A 21,763-nucleotide genomic window follows, 5' to 3' on the forward strand; every position below is an offset into this window, starting at 1 on the left:
TGTATTTCTTTCCTCAAAGCATGTTTACATTTAACAAACATATTATAAAACTATAAAAAAGTCATTTGATATATATCATATAAGGGTGGTCGCTATACGTTTCCATATGTCACACATCACATAAGTCTATCCATTTATAGAAACCTACAAAAATGCGGTCAAAATCAAATGTTATGGTGATGAAGCGCACGATAAATTAAATTTTTTTTTAGGAAAAAAAATTCTTTTTTTGCAAAATATATAATATGCAGTTAAAATGATAATTTCCACCAATTTTGCTACTCATTGATTTAAAATTGTCGTGTACAGAGGATGTTACATGATAAAGATTATGTAAAAAAGGCTTAACCAACCAGTTGATAATAAAGATAATATAATTATGCTGGTGATGGAGAGAAATATTTCGGTTAGATTTCTGATAAGACAACCGACCTGCCATATTTGCGCGCGTAATGGAGGAGTCACATTCCTTAATCTTTGAAATACAGAAAGCCTCATTCAAATGGTTCATATATAATCTTTAAAAAAGCTTTGTGTTGTGCAGGATTTTTCTGTCCTCATTATCAAATATAAATTGTAAAATATGTTAAATTATATTTCATAATGATAGAGGTATGCGAATAAAAAACCTCAAGTATTTATAACTAAAACATATAAATGAACTGAAGAATTTCACATAAATTTTAATCCAGCAATATTAACAGCAGATTGAGTAAATGATATATATTCATGATCAAATAACAATGTAAATATTGGTCAGATATATATCGTGTGTTCTATAAATTGTCTCAAATTCTGTTCTTACCAAAATGCAGGGGCGGTAGATATAACTAGATAAATATTTCAGATCAAATAAGTTTGTAAAAATTGGTTAGGTATATAATATGTATTAAATAAATTGTAAAAATATCTGTTTTAACTAACATGTAGGGGTGGTCGCTATACGTTTCCGTAGTGACACGAGAAAAGTCAAGACATTTGTATTTGATAAAGGAAGCTACGGAAGAGTATACTGACCCCCCTTATATATTTTATATGCCTGTTAAAAATAGGACGATGCATGATACCAACATAGTTCGTAATGGTTTTTTAAAAGTTATTAATATAGTTCATATTGATCTTTTATGTTTTTTGGCTACTATACTGTTAAAGATACGTATTACAAACTTAAAACTTTCTTAAGACCTTACTTTTATTTATAAGAAATATGTTTTTTCTTCTACGCCTGGTTTGTCTCAGTGTACAGTATGTAATTAGTGTTATTGTATATTCAGCAGCATTAGAGTACTATTAGGTTTTTGGAGCTGGAAAAATCATTCTTGAAGCAATTTCATTTTCATTTTTAATTCACTATAGGTGACCTCCTTAGAAGTTACTGAGACTACAAAATTACAAATTTACGCCGACAAGGGTTTCATATTTAATTTACTTAAAAGTTAAAACATAAATGTCAATGCATTTGAGTGATACATGCATATAATTCTTATGCTTCAATTCAATAAGTTTACGTATTTTTTGGTTTTGAATGAATAAATTAATTATGCATATTTTATACAAAATTTCAAAGTTTTATCACAAAAATTAATGAACAATCAACTTTAAAATTATACATACTGTAAAATATTTTTGTTTGCTTTTATATTTTATTTTGTTTATGATTATCTTTTTTTCCGAAGTTTGATTTAGTATAGTTTTCGCTTCTATTTAGATTATATAATGCACCGGTATGTCACTATGCTCTCATTCGTGTATTTAAGATTGACTCGTGGGCCTACGACAGCAGAATAATGAAGAAAGAAGACGAAAACTTTATAAGAGCGTCATTACTGCTGCTTAAAGGGGGTGCATTGATGTCGAAAGAAACACTGAAAATAGAAGTGAAGAAGACTGGCAATGGCATTGACCTTCTTCTAAAAAATAAGGAAAAGAAACTTCATCATAAATTTGTGAAAAGGCAGAGAGAAAAGTTATTTCCTCAAGGAGGTGTTGGGACAGATATTGAAGTATGGGACATTGCAATGCTTATCACAGTTCTACTAACAATCTTCAAACAAACACTTGATGATGACCAGAAAGATCATTTAAAGACAATTAAGAATATAAGAGATGAGGTTTATGCTCATACTGCATCCTCATCACTAAACAACGATGATTACGATGATATACGCCAAAGGTTAGAGCAAGCTTACATATCTTTGTCAAGTTCGATAGGGAATGACAAGAAAGATGAATGTGACGCCATTATACAAGAATGCACAGTAGATCCTATCAATCCGGAAGAACTTAAGAGACAATTAGAAAATCAAGAGGACCTTTTCCAAGTGGTTCTTGATAAATTGAACGACACTCAAAAGTGTATACTCGAAACGAGGAATGGTAGTACCTTTTATCCCTACTTTTTTCGTTATTTTTTCGAGCACATTTTGTAAAATTTTATCTTCAACATTAAGGTTAAAGAATTCACAGGAAAAATATTACATTTTTTCAACAGTTATGAAACAGTATCTGTATATGAAATATTGTTATCTTGATTAATACAGAATTTATTTTAGTTCGATTGTGTAGGAAGCTACAAGCTTATAGACACACTTTCGAATCCATTCATTGAACCAGTACTGAGCAATGTGTGTAAAGTTTCTTGCTCAAGGAAACAACGACTTGCCCCTGACGGGGTTTGAACCCATGCGGCTAGCGATCATTAGATTATGTAATCTTTTGAACTATCGTTCAAGTTTCCTTAAAGCTTCTACAATAATCTTTTATGTTCTCTTTTGGAAGAAAATCACACACAATAAAATTCTATTTAATCTTATATGTCGTCATATTTTACAGTAATCATGGCTAGACTGGACTCTATTTTCAAAAAAGAGGATCAAAGTACAAAAACTATTACAGGTATGAGAAGATAATAATATCACGGTAAATGAAAATGACAATTCTGGAATAGATTATTTCCTAATAGATTTTTATTACTGATTACATAGTTACATTCTCAGTATTGTTTTGACTTCTATCTTTTTTATATGCCCGAAAAGGCATATTATGTTATACCCCCTGGCGTCCGTCTGTCTGTCTGTCCGTACAAAGAGCTACATTAGCTACAGAGCTACATTATGGGGTTTGGTCTATTGTACTCATAACAATAGATGTCTATGATGTCATTCCTTCCGTTTCTCTTGTGGGGTTATTTTCTGCATTGTGGGATTAAAAAGAACAAAAGAAATAACAAAAGAAAACCCCATAATGTAGCTCTGGTAAGAACTTCCGTCCGTCCGTCCGTTAGCAATTTGGTTTCCGGAGCATAACTTAAATTCCATTTGGCCAACAATGTTCAAACTCATACGATGATTATCCGTATTGGGTAAAAGACCCCTATTGATTTTGGGGTCAAAAGGTCAATGGTCAAGGTCAATATTACCTTAAAATTTAAAACAGTTTCCGGAGCATAACTTCAGTTTCATAAGACCAACAATATTCAAACTTCAAAGGATGATTGTTCATATTGGGCAAAAGACCTCTATTGATTTTGGGGTCACTAGGTCAAAGGTTAAGGTCACAATTACCTTAAAACCAAAAACAGTTTCCGTAGCATAACGTAAGTTTCATTTGGCCCTCTATATTCAAACTTCATAGGATGATTGTCCATATTGGGTAGAAGACCCCTTTTGATTTTGGGGTCACGAGGTCAAAGGTCAAAGTCACTTTTACCTTTATACTGAAAACAGTTTCTCGAGCATAACTTAAGTTCCATTTGGCCCACAATATTCAAACTTCATAGTATGATTGCGCATATTAGATAGAAGACCCCTATTGATTTTTGGGTCACAAGCTCAAAGGTCAAGGTCAGTATTACCTTAAAATTGAAAACAGTTTCCGGAGCAGAACTAAAGTTCCATTTAGCCCACAATATTCAAACTTCTTAAGATGATTGTCCATATAAGGTAGAAGAACCCTATTGATTTAAAGGGTCACAAGGTCAAAGGTTTAGGTCATTATTAATAACTTAAGTATCAATCAACCTACAGTTGTAAAATTTTACAGGATAAACAGCTAATTCCCATGTCTTACAAATGCTTCATCCTTACTAAAAAACACTTTTGGGCATATAATGCTCCGCCTAGCGGTGCTCTTGTTAAATTTTGACAGTATGTTAACGATATTAAACGGGAAATTAAAACTGGTAAATATTGTAATGCTCCTTTCGGTTGTTTATAGAGAGGATATTTGTTTAGTTCAGTATAAGATCGGAATATATTTCACCGAGTGAGCACCAAAAGGCATATTGCGCCACTAGTGAAATATGAAAATTTGGTGTTCACGAGGTGAAACATTTTTCGATCTTACACTAAACTAAACAAATTTTATTTTTAATATATGCAAAGAAACGTTTAAAAAGACATTATAACCTAATACTAAATGAAAAGCCCCAAATAATAATACAACGTGACTTCAGTTACGACGTCATGTTATTAAAAATCTGGAAACAAAGTGATCCCTTGGAATATTAAGTTGGTTTCCAGTACTGTGCATGCTGGTATTTCACTGAAACAACGTAATGGGCTTAAATTCTAAACATTGAAATTATCAAATTGATAATTTCAATGTTTCAAACAGTGAAATTATCAGTTTTGTATTTCACTGATATATTTCTAAAAAACACCGGAAAGCATGTAATAAATGCATATCTTTTTACACAATGAGAGCGACTAATTCTAGAACCAAAAGACAACCTACTAGAGTATTTTGAAAGATCTTGAGATTTTTCTGTAAATGTTTTTTACTCTTATATTATTTATTTCAATATTTGAACATCTTCTTTCAGTGATAGATGCAAAGTTAACTTTGAGTGGAGCTATTAATGAAAAATCCGACATAGACTTTGCTGAGGATATACTCACAAAAGTTTTAAACAAAGCAATTAAAAGAGCAGGTGGAGATACAGATCATCCAAAGATTCGCAAAGTTGTTGACAAGATGCTTGAAGATATTGGAAACTTGCCTGACGTAGAAGTTCTTCCAGCAGAGCATAAATGCATCATATTGAAATTCAAATGTAGTTCTTATCTCGGTTTGCAAACAATCCTGATATATTTGCACAGTGATACTTTTAAGAAAATTCTTCAAGAGCTTGCCATCTCTCTAAAAACAATTCATCGAATTAAGAGCGAACACATCAATATTAATGCGGAAGTGACCTTGGAATGCTTGAAGGTTATCTTAGATACACTAAGTAAGTCTGCACCTTTATACTATTTTTTTGAGATGCTTAAATTAGAATACAAATTTACTATTTTCGCCGATAAACTCAAAATGAGGGGATATTAAACAGACAAAAGTCTTATCGTTCCTCTATCTGTCTGTCCTTTGGCATGATAAATACATGTATCATAAAATGCCAGGGTTGGATGATCTTTTTTGAAAGGTAACATGAACATAAATATATATTGACCACAATTGTGTTCATTTGAGTTTACATTCAAGTGCAAATACCAGGTAACACTACGCATGTCATAATGATCTGATCTTTCAGACCATATTGATCGCTTGGTTCGGCCTTCACTTGTGTCTCTTAAGCTTAACCTTTTACCTCATATAAACGTGTATTGACGGCTTTTTGCCCCCACTTTTTGAAGCCTCAAAAAATGCCCATTTAGGCCCCAAACACTGTTTTTCGTTTGAGAAATGTTGTTAAAAAGTGATCATTTTTTCGGCGCCGCCCATATCAAAATGGTACAAACATTTTTTGGACATGTGACAGGCTAAAAATGGCATCAGGACGATCCTAGGGTAACCAGTAACCAACGCTGAAAAGCCTTTTACTCTATCTCAATCCATTGAGAATTTGCAGCACTTTAAAATCTTTTTTGATGGAAAAAAACAATGCATAATAGAGATTTTTCGCAAATTTTGAGGCGTCCCCATTGACATCTTAACAGGAAATCTACGAATTAGCATGCTGTTAATGAGGCCCTGGTCACGTCAACATTTGTGCCAAGTTTCATCAGTATTGAAGCTTTTTCATAGTTTCATAGCAGTTTGAACTTGTTACAGGAGGCTTTTCAATGAAAACGGCCATTTTTCATAATATGCTTATGCGGTAAAAGGTTAAATTAGGATTTGCCAAGAATGACACCAAAATGTTCTTTCTTAAATGTTGCTTACCTTGCTAGTATTATGATAACATTTTTTGTTAAGTTTAAATCTTTCAATACATGAATATTGCATCATATAAAAGACAAGATGAAACATATTTTCTGCAAAATACAACCATCACCTTAGCCTGCATGTATACAATAATAAAAGAATACAACGAATGTTTATGAAAAACTTTCAAAATTGAATCTTCAAGTTGCTTTTTAAGTTATTGTTTTCCTTGAATTTAAAATAGGCATTCAAAATGAGAATTTAAATTTAATTATACTGATTGGATAAGTTGTAATTTATCGTAGGATAATGAATTTAAGTCGTCTTCTATGACACTGACATGTAGCATTGCCAAGCCTCTACAGAAATTATATAAATCATGGTCCTGCACACAGCATAGCCACAAAAGGAGGGCACCAAGACGCCACTGGATCAAAAACGGGAGAGGGCAATAAGTGGACAAAGGAGGGGAGAGACATGTCACTGATATGTGAAATGATAAGAATGTAAAGAATTGATACAGGAATCAAAGGAACATTGTTGAGGTTTAAAATAGGGGACTTTAAATTGGATAATAGGGAGAATGGGAAGATAATGCTTACCGCCAACGAAACTTTTACTCTTGTAAACGTTTCGTTAGCGGTAAGCATATAAGACACCAAAGAACATGTCAACAAACAACACATGTAACAAAACACAAGACATACATGTAAAGGAATATTGAGGAGAGGAGTACCGCTTTGGAATGATCATAAGCAATAACACTACTAAGTAGTTTCATGAGTCTTGATTTCAATATGTACCTATATGACGAAACAATTGCCATGGGTAAATCATAGTTAAAATGACCATGAAAATATAAACAGAAATGAATAGCCCAAAAACCATAACAAAATCACTCGCTGTCTTAAAAGTAGGCAAAGCGACAAGAAAATTACCTATAAGGACCTGCAAAAGCAAAACAGAAGGCAAAAGGTAAATTAATTTAGACCGAAAAGCTTTCATTAAGAACGTTTTACCACAGTTCCACTTCATCCGCCAGATAAAAAAGAGGAAATTTTATGGCTCAAGTATAAAATGGTTCAACAAGCATGTGATAAATTTTGGTGAAGACAGTAGAAATAATGCTATTATCTATGACCCTAGCAAGTTTATAAACCACGCCGCCCAAGAAATTAGGTTTCCTTATACCTTGTTATAAAATAATTTTAAATTTATTTTAAAATTATATCTGGATTACGATGATATTTCTTAGTTAAATATTTACAAAATTTATGACAGCGATGGCTTTGTTGAAGAATTTATCTTGTAAGAAATGGATTGTGAATATCAAAATCATCCTCTTGACTGCACGTCCTTGCAAATCTAATTCACTTAGAAATACATGTATAAAAAATATGATGTATGAGGAACATCTCTATATTAATGTGGATGGTTAACGTTAACGATATTAAAATAAAAATCACCAATTTTATCACAGGTTTTAGTTACTATAGAAATGTTAAGGATAGAAATGTTTAAATCCAAAATGATGCAGTTAAGTGTTTATTTCATTCAACCTGATTATGTATATACATTTGATCAAAAGAAGGGTAATTTACATGAAGAGTATCATCTGGCAGTGTTATTAAATCCATGTATAATTTCTTGTGATACTAGCGAGTAAAATGGAATCCCTCACATAGCAATATAAAAATAAATCATCGGGCAGGGTTGGACTATTAATGTACTGTTAAGCTTATTTCCTAAAACATTTCAATAATGGATACATAATGCAATGACTATGATACTGGCCGCCTGTTCAACCGGAACTAAAACTAATTGCGAGTGTAATGCTAATATATAATTTCTAGTTGGAAGAACTTTGTATCCCACATAGAATATTATACATGATAAATACTTCAATGCTACCATGATAAAGTGCACTAATATCAGCATGTTTGCACCGACACCATTTAACCGTTAAGTCATCTATTGATTCAGCAATCCGACAACGACAAGCATTAAATCAAATCCCGGTCAATTTTGTTCGGAACCTATCTCCTATACGCATGTAGGTATTTTAATGAAACTTTATGTAAATGTCTACCAATAGGACAAGCTGTATCGCGTGCATGAACCAAGTCTATTTTGATATAACTTGGCACACATGTAAGGCAGTGTTGCGTGCATAGGGGTCAAAGTTCAGATAAAAATATGAAAATGTTATTCGGACCATTTAGTCATAATTTATGGAGGGATTGAACACAAAGTGTCATTATCATCACTACGGGATGTGAAACAGGTTAATACGTATATGCAAGATCGAGGTCACTTAAGATGATAAACTGTAGAGATTTTGTCCAGAGCATATCTTCTACACGCATAAAGGGTTTCTAATGAAACTTCATATACATGTTTACCACTATGAGAAGCAGTGTCATGCGCATAAACCAGGTCTCTAGGTAAAAGGTCAAAGTGACACTTACAGATCATTAAAAACGCTTGTCAGGAGCAAAATCTGTACATTCATAAAGGAATTTAAATATAACTGAGCACAAATGTTTACCATTGTGAGTCGGAGTGTCACAAGCAAATTTCACGTCCTTGCGGCCAAGGTCAAGGTCCCACATATGGTTCAAAGTTTAGATAAAAGTATTAAAATGTGTATTCGGACCATTAAGTCATCATTTATTGAGGGATTGAAACACAAATGGTCATTATCATCACGACGTGTGTATTGAAACATGTAATTTAAATTAATATATGCAAGGTAAGGATCACCACTAAAGATGATTGAAAGAGATATTGTCCAGGGCATATAACCTACATGCATGGAGGGATTCTAATGAAACTTCATATAAATGTCCACTGCTATAAGAAGCAGTGTATAAACCAGGTCTCAAGGTCAAAGATCCAGGTCACACTTACAGCTCATTGAAAAATGCTTGTTCGGATTAAAACTTCTACAAGCATAAATGGATTCGATATAACTTGACACAATTTTTTATCACTGTAAGGCAGAATGTTGCATGTAAAATTCAAGCCCCTTTAGCCAAGGTCAAGGTCACACATAGGGGTCAAATTTAAAATAAAAATATGAAAATGTGTATTTGGACCACTTAATCATCATTTAATGAGGGATTATATAGCACATGGTGATTATTATGATTACGGCTGTGATATTTGTAATATAGGTCAATATATGCATGGTCAAGGTCATAAAAAGATGATGAAATATACAGATTTGTCCGGAGCATATCTCTTACACGCATGGCGGTATTCTAATGAAACTTCATAGAAATGTTTTTTTTCACTTTTAGAAGCAGTGTCACGTGCATTAACCATATCTCTAGGTTAAAGATTACGTTCACACTTAAAGGTCATCAAAAAAATTGTTCGGAGCAAAGTTCATCATTCATTGGGGGATTTTAATTTAACTTTGCATATAAGATATGTTCACCATTGTGATGCTGAGTATTGCGCCCAAAATCCAGGTCCCTAATACCAAAGTCACACAGAACGGTCAAAACTGGGATAAAAACAAAAGACGTATACAGGGACCATTTAGTCAATATTTATTGATGAATTGTAACACAAATGATAATTTCCATTACTATCAGTGTGGCACATGTAATTTAGGTTAATCTTCGAAAGGTCAAGGTCACTAGAGATGATAATATACCCATATATTGTGCGGATATTGCTCATAGCATATCTTCTATTTGCATATCTATAATGCCCACATCTCTGTCAAAAGCTTTTGTGACGGGCGTATTTAGCGACAATGTTGCCGTTGTTTATCTTAAGATTTAAGAGGCAAACAAATAAAAACAAGAATAAAGATCAACAAGGCAAACGCAACGTTCACAGCTCGCAGCCCCCGACACAACCAAGAAGGGCACCCAGAAGGAACAAAACCAAAAACCGGGAGTTGACACAATGGCGACAAAAGGTGAGGGACACGTAATGTGTGAAATAACAAAAACCAAAACGGGCCTTGATTGGAGTTAAAGGGATACGGGCTGTAAGGGTGAAGGGGTGCAGTAAAAATGGGAGAGGGGCCAAGTTTTCTTTTCTATTTAAAACTAGACAATCTGAAAGACTCTTAAATAATTTGTTCTACTGGCTTAATAGTAAATTTTTAAACGAATGGCCATGTTTTCTAAATTGTTGATACAACAGAATAATACATTTGCTTCAAATATCACTTTACAGAAATATTTTCTAATTTTTAGAGAACATACTGAATGTCACAACTGGAGCATTTTATGATAACACATAAATAAAATGAGATGACTTTTAACCTATATCCGTATTAAAAATTGTTTAAACTCTTCGTATATTACCTACAGGAATACAAGTATACCTTTGGAATAAACAGTTACAATATTTGCACTTCTTAGAATTACATTTGTTACATTAGTTTATAGCATTGTACACTGTAAATCTATAAGGCACAGTGGTCTCTTATATATTGTACTTATTTTAAAATGTAATCATAATAGCTGAAAGTCTAATGCGAAGTGAATTTCAAAGAAGAGGGTTTATTGCTTTGCTTATGTCGATCAGTCGGTTGGGCAGTCCGTACACCAAACCGTTTCCGACGAATAACATAAAAATCTGGATGATATGTGATCTCTCGAAAGCACAACAAAATTACATGAAAACTGTTGATTCGGTTTCATTAAGTCTGCACATGAGGGATGAAGAAAAGTGCTTTGTCCCTAACGTCCGCTAGCATCAGCTTGAGCGGTACAAAATTTGCAAATACAAATACAAATAAACAACAACATTGAAGTGGCAACTTTTTACAGCTGCCACACAGCACTTGACACCTGCTGTTGTGAAGTAGTACAAGAACGCATGTACCTCGGAACTTCAAACATGGTATGGGTACTGGTCATGATACAAGATCAAGGTTATTTTTGCCATTTATGTCAATACAGATTCCGAAAATGGATAACCCATTAAGCAATAGACCTTTCACATTCAAAGGTAGATTGGCTTTGGCTAGTATATGACCCCTTTTGATTCTTTGATCAAAGGTCAAAAAGGGGTCAAAAGTAAAATTCACATTTACCTTGTATGTCTTACCAGTTTCAGGAAAATAATCAGCAACTAATAGGCCACTTTCTATCAAACTTTATCATTGCACTGGTCTAGGCGGCCAGTTAATGATCTCTATCGATTTTGGCATCAATGTGTCAAAGGTCAAGGTGAGATTGACCTTGTATGTAAAAAGGGCTTTCGTTCAATAACTGCACAACTCATTGGCTTTTGCCCTCAGCTTTCACAGGTGCCTTGGTCTTGAACCCTTTTGATAATTTGGCCAATGATTCATAGGTCAATATGTATGTGAAAACAGGTTCAAAACTAGACAATCATCAGCCTTTAAGCCTTAGGCCCTTAACTGTGATGTCAAAGAGTCAAAGGTAAAGGTCATTCGATCTTGTATGTTTAAACAATTTCCGATTTGAAATTCAAAAACCATATGACCCTGGCCGTCAAGTTTCACAGGTGCATTTGTACTTGACCAGTAGATAACTTTTAATGATTTTATGGTCAAAATGTCAAGAATCAAGGTCATTTTGACCTTGTATGTAGAAACGGTTTTCGACCAATAACTGGACAACCCATGGGCCCTTAGCTCTAAGACTTAACATTTATGTTGGTATTGGCCAGTAAATACGCACTATTCAATTTTTGGGTCAAAGGGTCAATGTAAAGGATACATTCACCTTACATAACAAAATGTTTTTCAGGGAATAATTTCGTCCTTTTCCTCAAACTTCAAATCTGCATTTTTTAGTTAATCAATCGTATTTATTTTGGAGTCAACAGGTTAAAGGTCAAGGCCACATTGCTCGTGTATGTTAAAACGTTATCCGGAAAATCACTTGAAAAGTCAATAACACATTGGTCATTTTTTCCCCAAACTTCACAGGCGCATTTGTGACGCTTATTGTTTTTTGTGTCAAAGGTCATGGTCACATTGATTTTGTGCGTAAAAATAGCTTCCGACAAGTAACACAAATGCCCTTGGCTCTGAATCTTCACAGATGCATGTGTTTCGGCCAGTAAATGACCTCTTTTTATTTTTGGGTCAAAGGGTCGAAGGTCAAGGTCACATTTCTCTTGTCTCAACATCCCATCGCCCCTCGGCTCTCAAACTTCAAAGGTGCATTGGCTTTGGCCAGTAGATGACCTTTATTGATCTTAGTGTTGCAGTGTCAAATAATGACTTTGACTGTCATAACGGTTCTCTTGACTGTTATAACGGTTCTTTACCAAAGGGTATTTGCTGCTCAAAGTTTACTTATGCATTTGTCTTTGGCAGTAGAAAATCCGTTTTAAATTTTGGGTCGAGGACTCAAATGTCAAGGTGACTTTGACCTTGCATGGCAAAACGATTTCCAAGCAAAATTGCATACACTTTTTGACATGCTGACGATAATGGAGGATGGCATATATTGTTTTACAAATATCTCTTTTAGTTATGGAGTAAAAAAAGCTTATTTGCGTTTAAAGTTTGAACATTTCTCATGAGGCACCTTCCTATTTATAAATCGCGGTTTATATCAAATTTATTCTTCTTCAGTCATTAGTCAGTTCATATATGGTAAATCTTCTTGTTAAATCTATTTATTGTCAACAATGAACTTGATTTTAACTTAACAATAAAGATCAGGCAATTATTTTTACTTGTATTGCAAATTGTCTTCAAAAATGAATACGCATGAAGCAATTTTATTTGACCAACTCGACACGTTTCTTTCAAATCGCAATCAGTTTCTTCTTTAAGAATCACATTGAGGTCTTCTGTATATTTTGAAAAGTGCATAGAAGTCAAATGTACTTTTTTCTATGTTAGCTAATAAGTTGTGTGTTCGTTATGTTACTCAAACTTGTTGTATATTATTTTTAAATAGTGATATTTCTCATAACGTAAAATACCAGAATAATTTGACGCATATTTTTGGTTGACGGAATTTTCGTCAATCAAGTGAGAAAGTATGGCAAGATAAACAAAGTTGAAACGACAAAACAAATTATTTGTTGACATTTAGAACGGCATTGTTTAAAAAAAATAAGTCATATAAGTCAACTTTGGAATACAATGATCACCATTAACTATTTTAGGCTCTGGCACATCAGATGAAAATGTTTATAAAAGAACTATTAGAATGCCGATAGAGGTTAAAACTACAGATGGAATGAAGCGGTTATGGTCAATGTTTGAAGATGGCGGGGCTACAAACAGATTAAATGAACTCTCAGAAGCCGTTTTTGATGAATTAAATACAAAAATTACAGTGACACCATCAATCGGATTGAGTGGGGTTCAAGATGAAATAAGACAATCAGGTGCAATTCTTTATATTTTATGACATGAACCACTGTAATGTTACTCATTGTGTCATAGACCTGACCAACATAAAACTCAGGCTGTCTAGGCAATGAGTTTACATTCTTAAGTTTGCTTATTTAGCTCACCTATGTTAGCTCAGTTAAGGATCGTTGAATGTTCTGCGTAAGTCGTTTATCTTCGGTCACAATTTGGTTCGTAAACACTCTAGTGGTCATAATTTTTGCTTCATTTGTTACCATACTTAGTCAGGACTTTTTGTCCTATTAATAGCTCAGCAGAATTTGAACATGGGTCATTTCGGATGAAAAATTAGGTCACATTAGCCAATAAACATTTTTGATAACACCTTTTTGTCTAAATATCTTGGAAAGCGGTCAGAAAAAAGATTGTTTAGATGTTTGCTCGCTCTTGTTTACTATTTAGAAGAAAATTCAAGGATGCTAAATAATTGTTAGAAAAGTAGCTTTGATCGAATATGTGTCACTTGGGATCAAACTAGGTAGCACTTACGAAATATAGAAAAACCTTCTTAAATCAATAGTCAAAATGTAATATTTTCAGCCCAAACATTTTCATCATAAGTTTTCTTGAAATTGTTCAGAAAAATTAATTGCATAATTTCTAGTTCAAGTTCGAATATACGTCATCTGGGGTTAAAAACTATGTCTCTCAGCCAATTTATTCCAAACCTTTACTTACATTCTTTAGGTAAGATTTTCAAATAAAATATCAAGTAAATATGTCAGAATGGTTGAATGAATTTCTGTATCGATTACAAATTATATTACAGTGTATGGTATTTGTTTCATGACTCATGCTGTAGAAGAAGATATGTTCAGTAAGGCAACTGGAAAGGCTATATTTTTAAACTTTACAAAAGATAATTTTAAATCAGCATATTCAATTAGCGTTTGCGCTGGTGATACTGGTGCAAATTTTCAATATTTGCTATTTCACATAATTCATTTAGGTTAAGTTTTATATTTGAAATAAAATAAGAACATATTAGTCATGAGTTTTATCCTATTGATTTGCTGAGTGGAGTTCAAACATGGGCCAGTGCTGATGAAAAACTAGGTTACGATAGGCAATAAACACATGTGGCTTCTCCTTCGGTCTAAATCTTGAAAATTTGACGGAACGATTGTTTAGATGTTTTCAAGCTCTTGTTAACTATCTAGAAGAAAGTTTTTTTAGATCAAATATTCTGAAAATTTGTCTAAAAAGTTGCTTCCATGATTTCTAGGTCAAAATCGAATATTGGCCACTTGAGATTAAAAACTGGTTCTTACCAAATATGGAAAAATCTTGTTAACACTCAAAAGGGCATAGTTCAGCCCATATATCTTAGAGATTTTGCAGAAAGATTGTTTAGATGTTTTTTTAGCCCTTGTTTACTATTTAGTAGAAAGATTTTCAGATCAAATATCCTGAATTTTTTTTAGAAATGTTACTCCATTATTTCTAGATCAAGATCGAATGTTGACCACTTGGGATTAAAAACTAGGTCACATTAATCAATCATGTAAAAACATTGTTTACACTCAAGAGCCTAAATATCTAGAAAATTGTTCAGATTATTCCTAGCTTAAAATGGAAAATGGTTCATCATAGATCACACCGCCGAAATATTAAGAAAACCTTGTCAACACCCTTGATGTAAAATTTTCAGCCCAAATATCTGGGAAATGTGTCAGAAAGTTGTTGCAATGATATTTTAGCTCACGTTCGAACATACGTCACCTAGGGTCAAACAAACCTAATATTGAAAACTCTTAACACCTAAGAGGTAATATTTTCTGCTTAAGTTTCTTTGAAGTTGTTTAAAAAGGTTGATTGCATGATTTCAAGCTTAAGTTTGACTGTAGATCATATGGGGTAAAGAACTACGTCACTCAATTTATTGAACAAATTTGTTAACACTATTAAGGTAAGATTTTTAGACAAAATATCCTTGAAATATGTCAGAATGGTCGATGCAAGGATTTCAAGCTATTTTTGGGTAATTACTTTGGGTAATAAACAGGGTCAGACATCCAAAATATGGAATAATATTCTTAAAACCCTAGAGATTACATTTACAGTAGAAATATCATGTAATGAATCAGAAATTTTGCGTCTATGATTTCTAGGTCAAGTTCGATTATGGGTCATCTGAGGTCAAATACTACGTCACACAATCCAAATTATTGAAAACACTTAGATAACACTCTAGAGGCAATATTGTCAGATGAAATACCCTAAACATTGGTCAGAAAGGTTGTTATGAGCTTCAAATATTGGTCATTTAGGGTTCCAAAACTAGGACCATATAATACAAAAATATAAATGTAGTATTTTCAATCTAATTTCCTGGCAATTTTTCAGCAACGTTGTTTAATTGATTGTTATATCAGGTTTGAATGTTGGTCATCTTGGGCCAAAAGCCAGGTCGCTTAGCCTCAATAAGAAAATGTCGTGTTTACATTTGCACTAGTTCAGGTTCAAATATGAACGTTATGATAGCAATTTAATATTTCTACAATATATCTGATTTTAATTCATATCTAATTATTTCATTTGTTCCTTGTAATTTAGAGCTTTAATAATCAAGTGAAAGATATATCATAACCCATCTTTTCCCCCATTTATTTATGTGGACTTAACGTCTTACAACATACCAACAGCCGAAACAGTTTCAATTTAGATCAATAAAATATTTATAACAACTCATAAGTATTCATATAATTTGACAAAAATCATTTCAGACGATCATTTAAAACGATTAACGAATGTTTCGGCCGTTAAAGTGGAGCATGTCATTCCAGTTGCTGAAGAGGACAGATATCAAGAAAAAGGTGTGAATAATTTTCTGTATCGATTAAGTAAAATTATATTACAGTGTATGGTGCTTTTATGACTTACGATACATAAGATAGCAAACATTTTGCTTCTATGATTTCTAGGTCAAGTTCAATTATGGGTAATCCTGGGTCAAATACTAACGTCACGCAACCCAAGTTATGGAAACACTTAGATAACACTCTAGAGGCAATATTGTTAGCTCAAATACTCTAAATATTGGTCAAAAAGGTTGGCCATTTAGTGTTAAAAACTAGGACCATATATTGGAAAACCTTGTTAACAATATAAATGTAGTATTTTCAGACTAATTTCCAGGATAATTTTACAGCAAGGTTGTTAAATTGATTGTTATATCAAGTTTAAATATGGGTCATCTTGGGCCAAAAGCCAGGTCGCTTAGCCTTAATAAGGAAATGCCGTGTTTACATTTGCACTAGTTCAGATTAAAATATAAACGTTATGATATCAGTTTCATATTTCCACAATGTGCTTTTCATTCATATCTAATTATACAAACTGTTCATTGTCATTAAGAGCTTTAATAATCAAGTGAGAGATATATCGTGACCCTCTCTTTTCCCCCATGCATTTAAGTGGACTAATCGAATCGCAACATACCAACCACCGGAAAAGTTTCCATTTAGATCAATGACATATAAAAAAAACCCAGATGGAATGTAATATAAATTTCAGATTTCATTTCAGATGAACATTTAAAACCATTAATGGATGTCTCGGATGTTAAAGTGGAGCATATCATTCCGGTTGCTGAAGAGGACAAATATCAAGAAAAAGGTATGAATGATTTTCTGTATTGATTAAGTAAGATCATTTTACAGTGTATGGTATTCGTTTAATGACACATGCTGCATAAAATGTCAGACATTTTGCTCCTAAATCTAGGTCAAGTACTATTATGGGTTATCTTGGGTCAAATTCTACATCGCATTTGAAAGGTTGTTATGAATTTAAAATGTTGGACATATAGGGTTACAAACTAGGACCATACATGGAAAACCTTGTTAACACGATAAAAGTAGTATTTTCAGTCTAATATCCTGACGCAATAGTTCAGCAAGGTTTTTAATTGGTTGCTATAATGTGGATCATCTTTGGCCAAAAGCCAGGTAACTTAGTGCAAATAAGGAAATGCCGTGTTTACATTTGCACATTGTTTAATGACTCATGCTATAGAAGAGGATATGTTCAGAAAGGCAATTGGAAAGGTTGTTTTTAAACAATTCAAAAGATAGTCTAAAATTAAACATATTCTGATATGCTGATATTGGTGTAATTTTTCAGCATTTGCTAATTTACATATTCAATAAGGTATATTCCTGTTATAGAAATAAATTTAAAATATATTTATAAATGCTTTTGTTAGAGGACTAAATGCTATATTGACTATCATTATCAGATTAAAAAATATTGGCTATTATAATTATAGTATCATCTTTACACTTTGATAGTTCCTAATTGATTTTGCTGTTTAAGAAGCAGATATTACAACCATGCCACAGGAAATGACTGAATATGAATCTAGTCATTCAAGAAAGCGCTTATTTGGCAGATACACTGATGAAGGTAAAATACTTAAGATATTATCTTTTGTAAGTTCGTTCCCATTTAAAATATATTATGTTTTGTAAAATCGTTATTAAAGAAGTAAAAAAAAAGAATAATAACTTTCAATTATTTTTATTATGTTGCACTTTTAATACTCAAACAGTTTGTTAAATTCTATTTATTTTGGGAAAGAAATATAGATATTCAAAGGTAATTGTATTACATATGGTATAAATGTATGATGCTGAATACACTTTTCTTTGTTTTCTTTTTTAACAGAAGCTTTAAATGCATATACAAAAAGTATTCCAATATTTCATTTCGAACAATTTCATTGTTTTGCTTGAATATTATTGCAATAATTTGAAATAGTTCGGGTGCTTAAAAATACAACAAAAATACTTTCTGGGTTAATTAATATCTGAAATAAATACAAAATACCAGAAATTAATACCAAATGTCATAATGTCAAGACATTTAATACAAACAGGAACTGCATCCTCAAACTTCCAACTGCTAGGACAGTTTCGATCTTCAAACGGAATAATATTGATGTGGACGAATCTTGACCGCTATCTATGCGATAATTCTGATAAACGCCATTATACTATCCCGAATTCTAAAATTTAAATCAAATTTGTTAATAGTGTATTCGTCATCGTTCATATTTACTATGTTTAAAGGCCCGTTAAGACTAAAAAGACTTTCTCAAGAACATTCTTTTTAGTGTCCTGTAACAGTGTCCAAAAAATAATCATTGGTAATATAGCTAGACAATCTTTTGTTTAATTCACGTTTTGACAGGTTGTACTGTTATAGTAATTAAAATGTGTATGGGAGCCAAAAAGCTACTTTGTTACTGTAACAGTTGCTTCCTTATGACAAAATGCCGCATTCAGCACTATTGTCATCAGGTGATATGCATCTCACATATTCTAAATCCATAATTTTAACATGACCAACAAGTTATATGTCTGAGACTTAATGAATTTTACATATACACACAATTATTCCTCAAGTGAACTGCCATATCGAAGATTTACCATGTGTTAGTGACATTAGTGTATAAATTATCATTTTAACGAACAGAGAAGCTTATATAACATAGAGTCGATTTCTAATTCTATACATTTTATGTTTTTAAAAATGAAGAAGTGAAGAATACAGCTAGTCCAGCAAAGAAGTATAAGTACAATACATCTGGAGAACGGTGTAAGTTGAACTTAATATGAATTTGAATGCATTTATACATTCTCATCTTACAAATATTTCAGACTGAAATAAAGGTAACAGTTTACGACAGTGTCAAGGCCTTAACAGATAAAAACAGTTAGATAATACCAATGTCTTTGATTCTTCTTATATGAAATATTACTTATACTTTGTAAAGATATAACGACAAAAAAAACCCCAAAAATAACAACAAAAAAACAAGTGAAGCACTATTTGCTAATGGTAGCATAATATTAAACAGTAATAAAGACATAATTAGATAATCTTAAGCAAGTACATATCCATTAAGGCACATGCATTTCTTAGCTAAGTCAATTTCAGAGCCAATAAACTTTTACGAATATTTTTGGTGTAAAAGAAAGGTCGCTCTGTTTAACTTGCTATCTTTTCATAAGTGAACTATAAATGATACATTTTTAGTAAGATCGGAGTGTTTTTGCTATGCTAACATGACTTTGTTATATTTTCGTTATAGTGACGACCACCAAGCGGAAGAAGGGAATCCAGTTTTCATCAATGCAACAACCTCCGCTTATTAAACAGCTGAAGGGAATTTTATCTGAATATCCTGATAATGACCAAATTATAAAAGTAAAATTATGCATATTTAAAACATTTTAGATATAAAAAATATCAAATTAAAGGAACTCCACTGAGATCCAAAAACCTAAAATCATTAAATCTTAAATTCTACCACAAACCAACTAGGGCACTGAAACAGGAAGATATGAAAAAGATAAATGAGCAACAGCCTCAGAAATAAAAAAAATCGTATTTTTGTGCTATGCTTAATCTGATATAAGTGAAACGCGTTGCAGCGCTTTCCACTTTTGCAACGCTTTTCATCTTTTAATCATTTTAGCTCGACTTTATTTTATAAAAAAGTAAAATAGAGGTATTTTAGAAGTCATGTCGGCGTTGCCGTTGCCTTCCGCAAACTTGGACCTTGATCAAAACTCTAAATTCTTGGTGTATTGTCTTCATACTTGGCCACAACAGCCCTTGAAACAAGACTTTTAGGTATACCAGACTATATTTCACTTTCATCCATACATTCCCTTCATACGAAACACCAACCAGAACGTCTTTATATTATTAAGTTGTTAATATCTAAGAGCATTTCTCCTTCATATAATTATTACCCCGAAACGAAGTTTGGGGGTATATAGGAGTCACTCGGTGGTCGGTCGGTTGGTGGGTCGGTAGGTTGGTCGGTCGGTCCAGCGGTCCGTTGCATTTTCCTTGTCCGGAGCATAACTTGAAGACTAATGATTGGAATTCAATACAACTTTATACAATGATCAAGCACATCAAGAGGAAGTGCAGTGCATAAGAATCATAACTCCATCTTGACTAATTACAGAGTTATTGCCCTTGTTACTTTTCCTTGTCTGGAGCATAACTTGAAAACTACTGGTTGGAATTCAAAATATCTTCATACAATCATAAAGCACATTAAGAGAAAGTGCAGTGTGCAAGAGCCATAACTATATCTTGACTAATTACAGAGTTATTGCCCTTTGTTATTTTCCTTGTCCGGAGCATAATTTGAAAAGTACTGGTTGGAATTCAAAACAACTTCATACAATGGTCAAGCACAATAAGAGGAAATGCAGTGCACATGAACCATAACTCTGTCCAGAGTAATTATAGAGTTATTGCCCTTTGTTACTTTTCCATTGCTTTTTCTTAACCAGAGCATAACTTGAAAACTATTTGTTGGAATTCAATACAATTTCATACAATGGTCAAGTATATTGAGAGGAAGCGCAGTGCACAGAAACCATAACTCTTTCTTGACTCATTTAAGAGTTTATGTCCTTTATTACTTTTCATTGTCCAGTGCATAACTTGAAAATTAATGGTTGAAATTCAATGAAACTTCATACAATGGTCAAGGGCAGAGCGATGAAGTGCAGTGCACAAGAACCATAACTCTATTTGGACAAATTACAGTTATTACTCTTTGTTACTTTTTTTTATCCAGTGCATAACTTGAAAACTAGTAGTTGGAATTAAATACAACTTAATACAATGACCAAGGGCAATGAAAGGAAGTGCAGTGTACAATAACCATAACTCCATCTTCAGTATTTTTCAGTAGAGTTATTGCCCTTTGTTCCTTTTCTTGTCTGGTGCATAACTTAAAAACTAATGTTTAGAATTCAATGCATTAACTTCATACAATGGTCAAGCGCAATGAGAGGAAGTGCAGTGCTCAAGAAGCGTAACTCTTTCTGGCCTTATTACAGAGTAGTTCAATAAAACTTCATCATTGGTCAACCACATTAAAAGGAAATGCAACATACAAGAACCACAACTATCTTTAATTGCCCACAACCATAACTCTATTTCAATTCTTTTGCAAGGTATTCTGTTACTAGTAAATTCCTCATTTCCGAAGCAGTCTTGCGGGGGTATTAATCACATTTAGTGATAGTTCTTGTTTTATTTTCTTCGTCGTGCAATCAAAACAGATAAAAATGTCATTTGATAACCTATATATTTTAAAGACTAGTCAGATGGCTCATAAACGAAACAACGGTTTTAAGCAAACTGTCTCGTGGATGCTATTGTCGCCATCTTAAAGATTCTTCATATAATATGTTTTCAAGACCAAACTTA

General features: G+C 32.9%; 2 protein-coding genes across 2 annotated transcripts in view; both read left to right on the forward strand.

The window, feature by feature from the left end:
* Nucleotides 1-17,667, forward strand: part of LOC132759911 (uncharacterized) — a 35,168-nt gene extending 17,501 nt beyond the window's left edge. Inside the window, exons 2-8 of the mRNA XM_060751784.1 lie at nucleotides 1,758-2,376; nucleotides 2,833-2,895; nucleotides 4,823-5,230; nucleotides 13,267-13,491; nucleotides 16,243-16,332; nucleotides 17,033-17,134; nucleotides 17,642-17,667. Of these exons, the coding sequence (XP_060607767.1) occupies nucleotides 1,788-2,376; nucleotides 2,833-2,895; nucleotides 4,823-5,230; nucleotides 13,267-13,491; nucleotides 16,243-16,332; nucleotides 17,033-17,134; nucleotides 17,642-17,667 (1,503 nt within the window). The 5' untranslated portion in view covers nucleotides 1,758-1,787. The remainder of the gene's footprint in view (nucleotides 1-1,757; nucleotides 2,377-2,832; nucleotides 2,896-4,822; nucleotides 5,231-13,266; nucleotides 13,492-16,242; nucleotides 16,333-17,032; nucleotides 17,135-17,641) is intronic.
* A 169-nt stretch (nucleotides 17,668-17,836) lies between these two features.
* LOC132759906 (sacsin-like) overlaps nucleotides 17,837-21,763 on the forward strand; it is a 38,952-nt gene continuing 35,025 nt past the window's right edge. Inside the window, exons 1-3 of the mRNA XM_060751779.1 lie at nucleotides 17,837-17,923; nucleotides 19,058-19,117; nucleotides 19,614-19,729. Of these exons, the coding sequence (XP_060607762.1) occupies nucleotides 17,851-17,923; nucleotides 19,058-19,117; nucleotides 19,614-19,729 (249 nt within the window). The 5' untranslated portion in view covers nucleotides 17,837-17,850. The remainder of the gene's footprint in view (nucleotides 17,924-19,057; nucleotides 19,118-19,613; nucleotides 19,730-21,763) is intronic.

Source organism: Ruditapes philippinarum, unplaced genomic scaffold (genome assembly GCF_026571515.1).
Source record: "Ruditapes philippinarum isolate M1 unplaced genomic scaffold, ASM2657151v2 ctg2444_1_1_1_1, whole genome shotgun sequence".
Classification (NCBI taxonomy): Eukaryota; Metazoa; Mollusca; class Bivalvia; order Venerida; family Veneridae; genus Ruditapes; species Ruditapes philippinarum.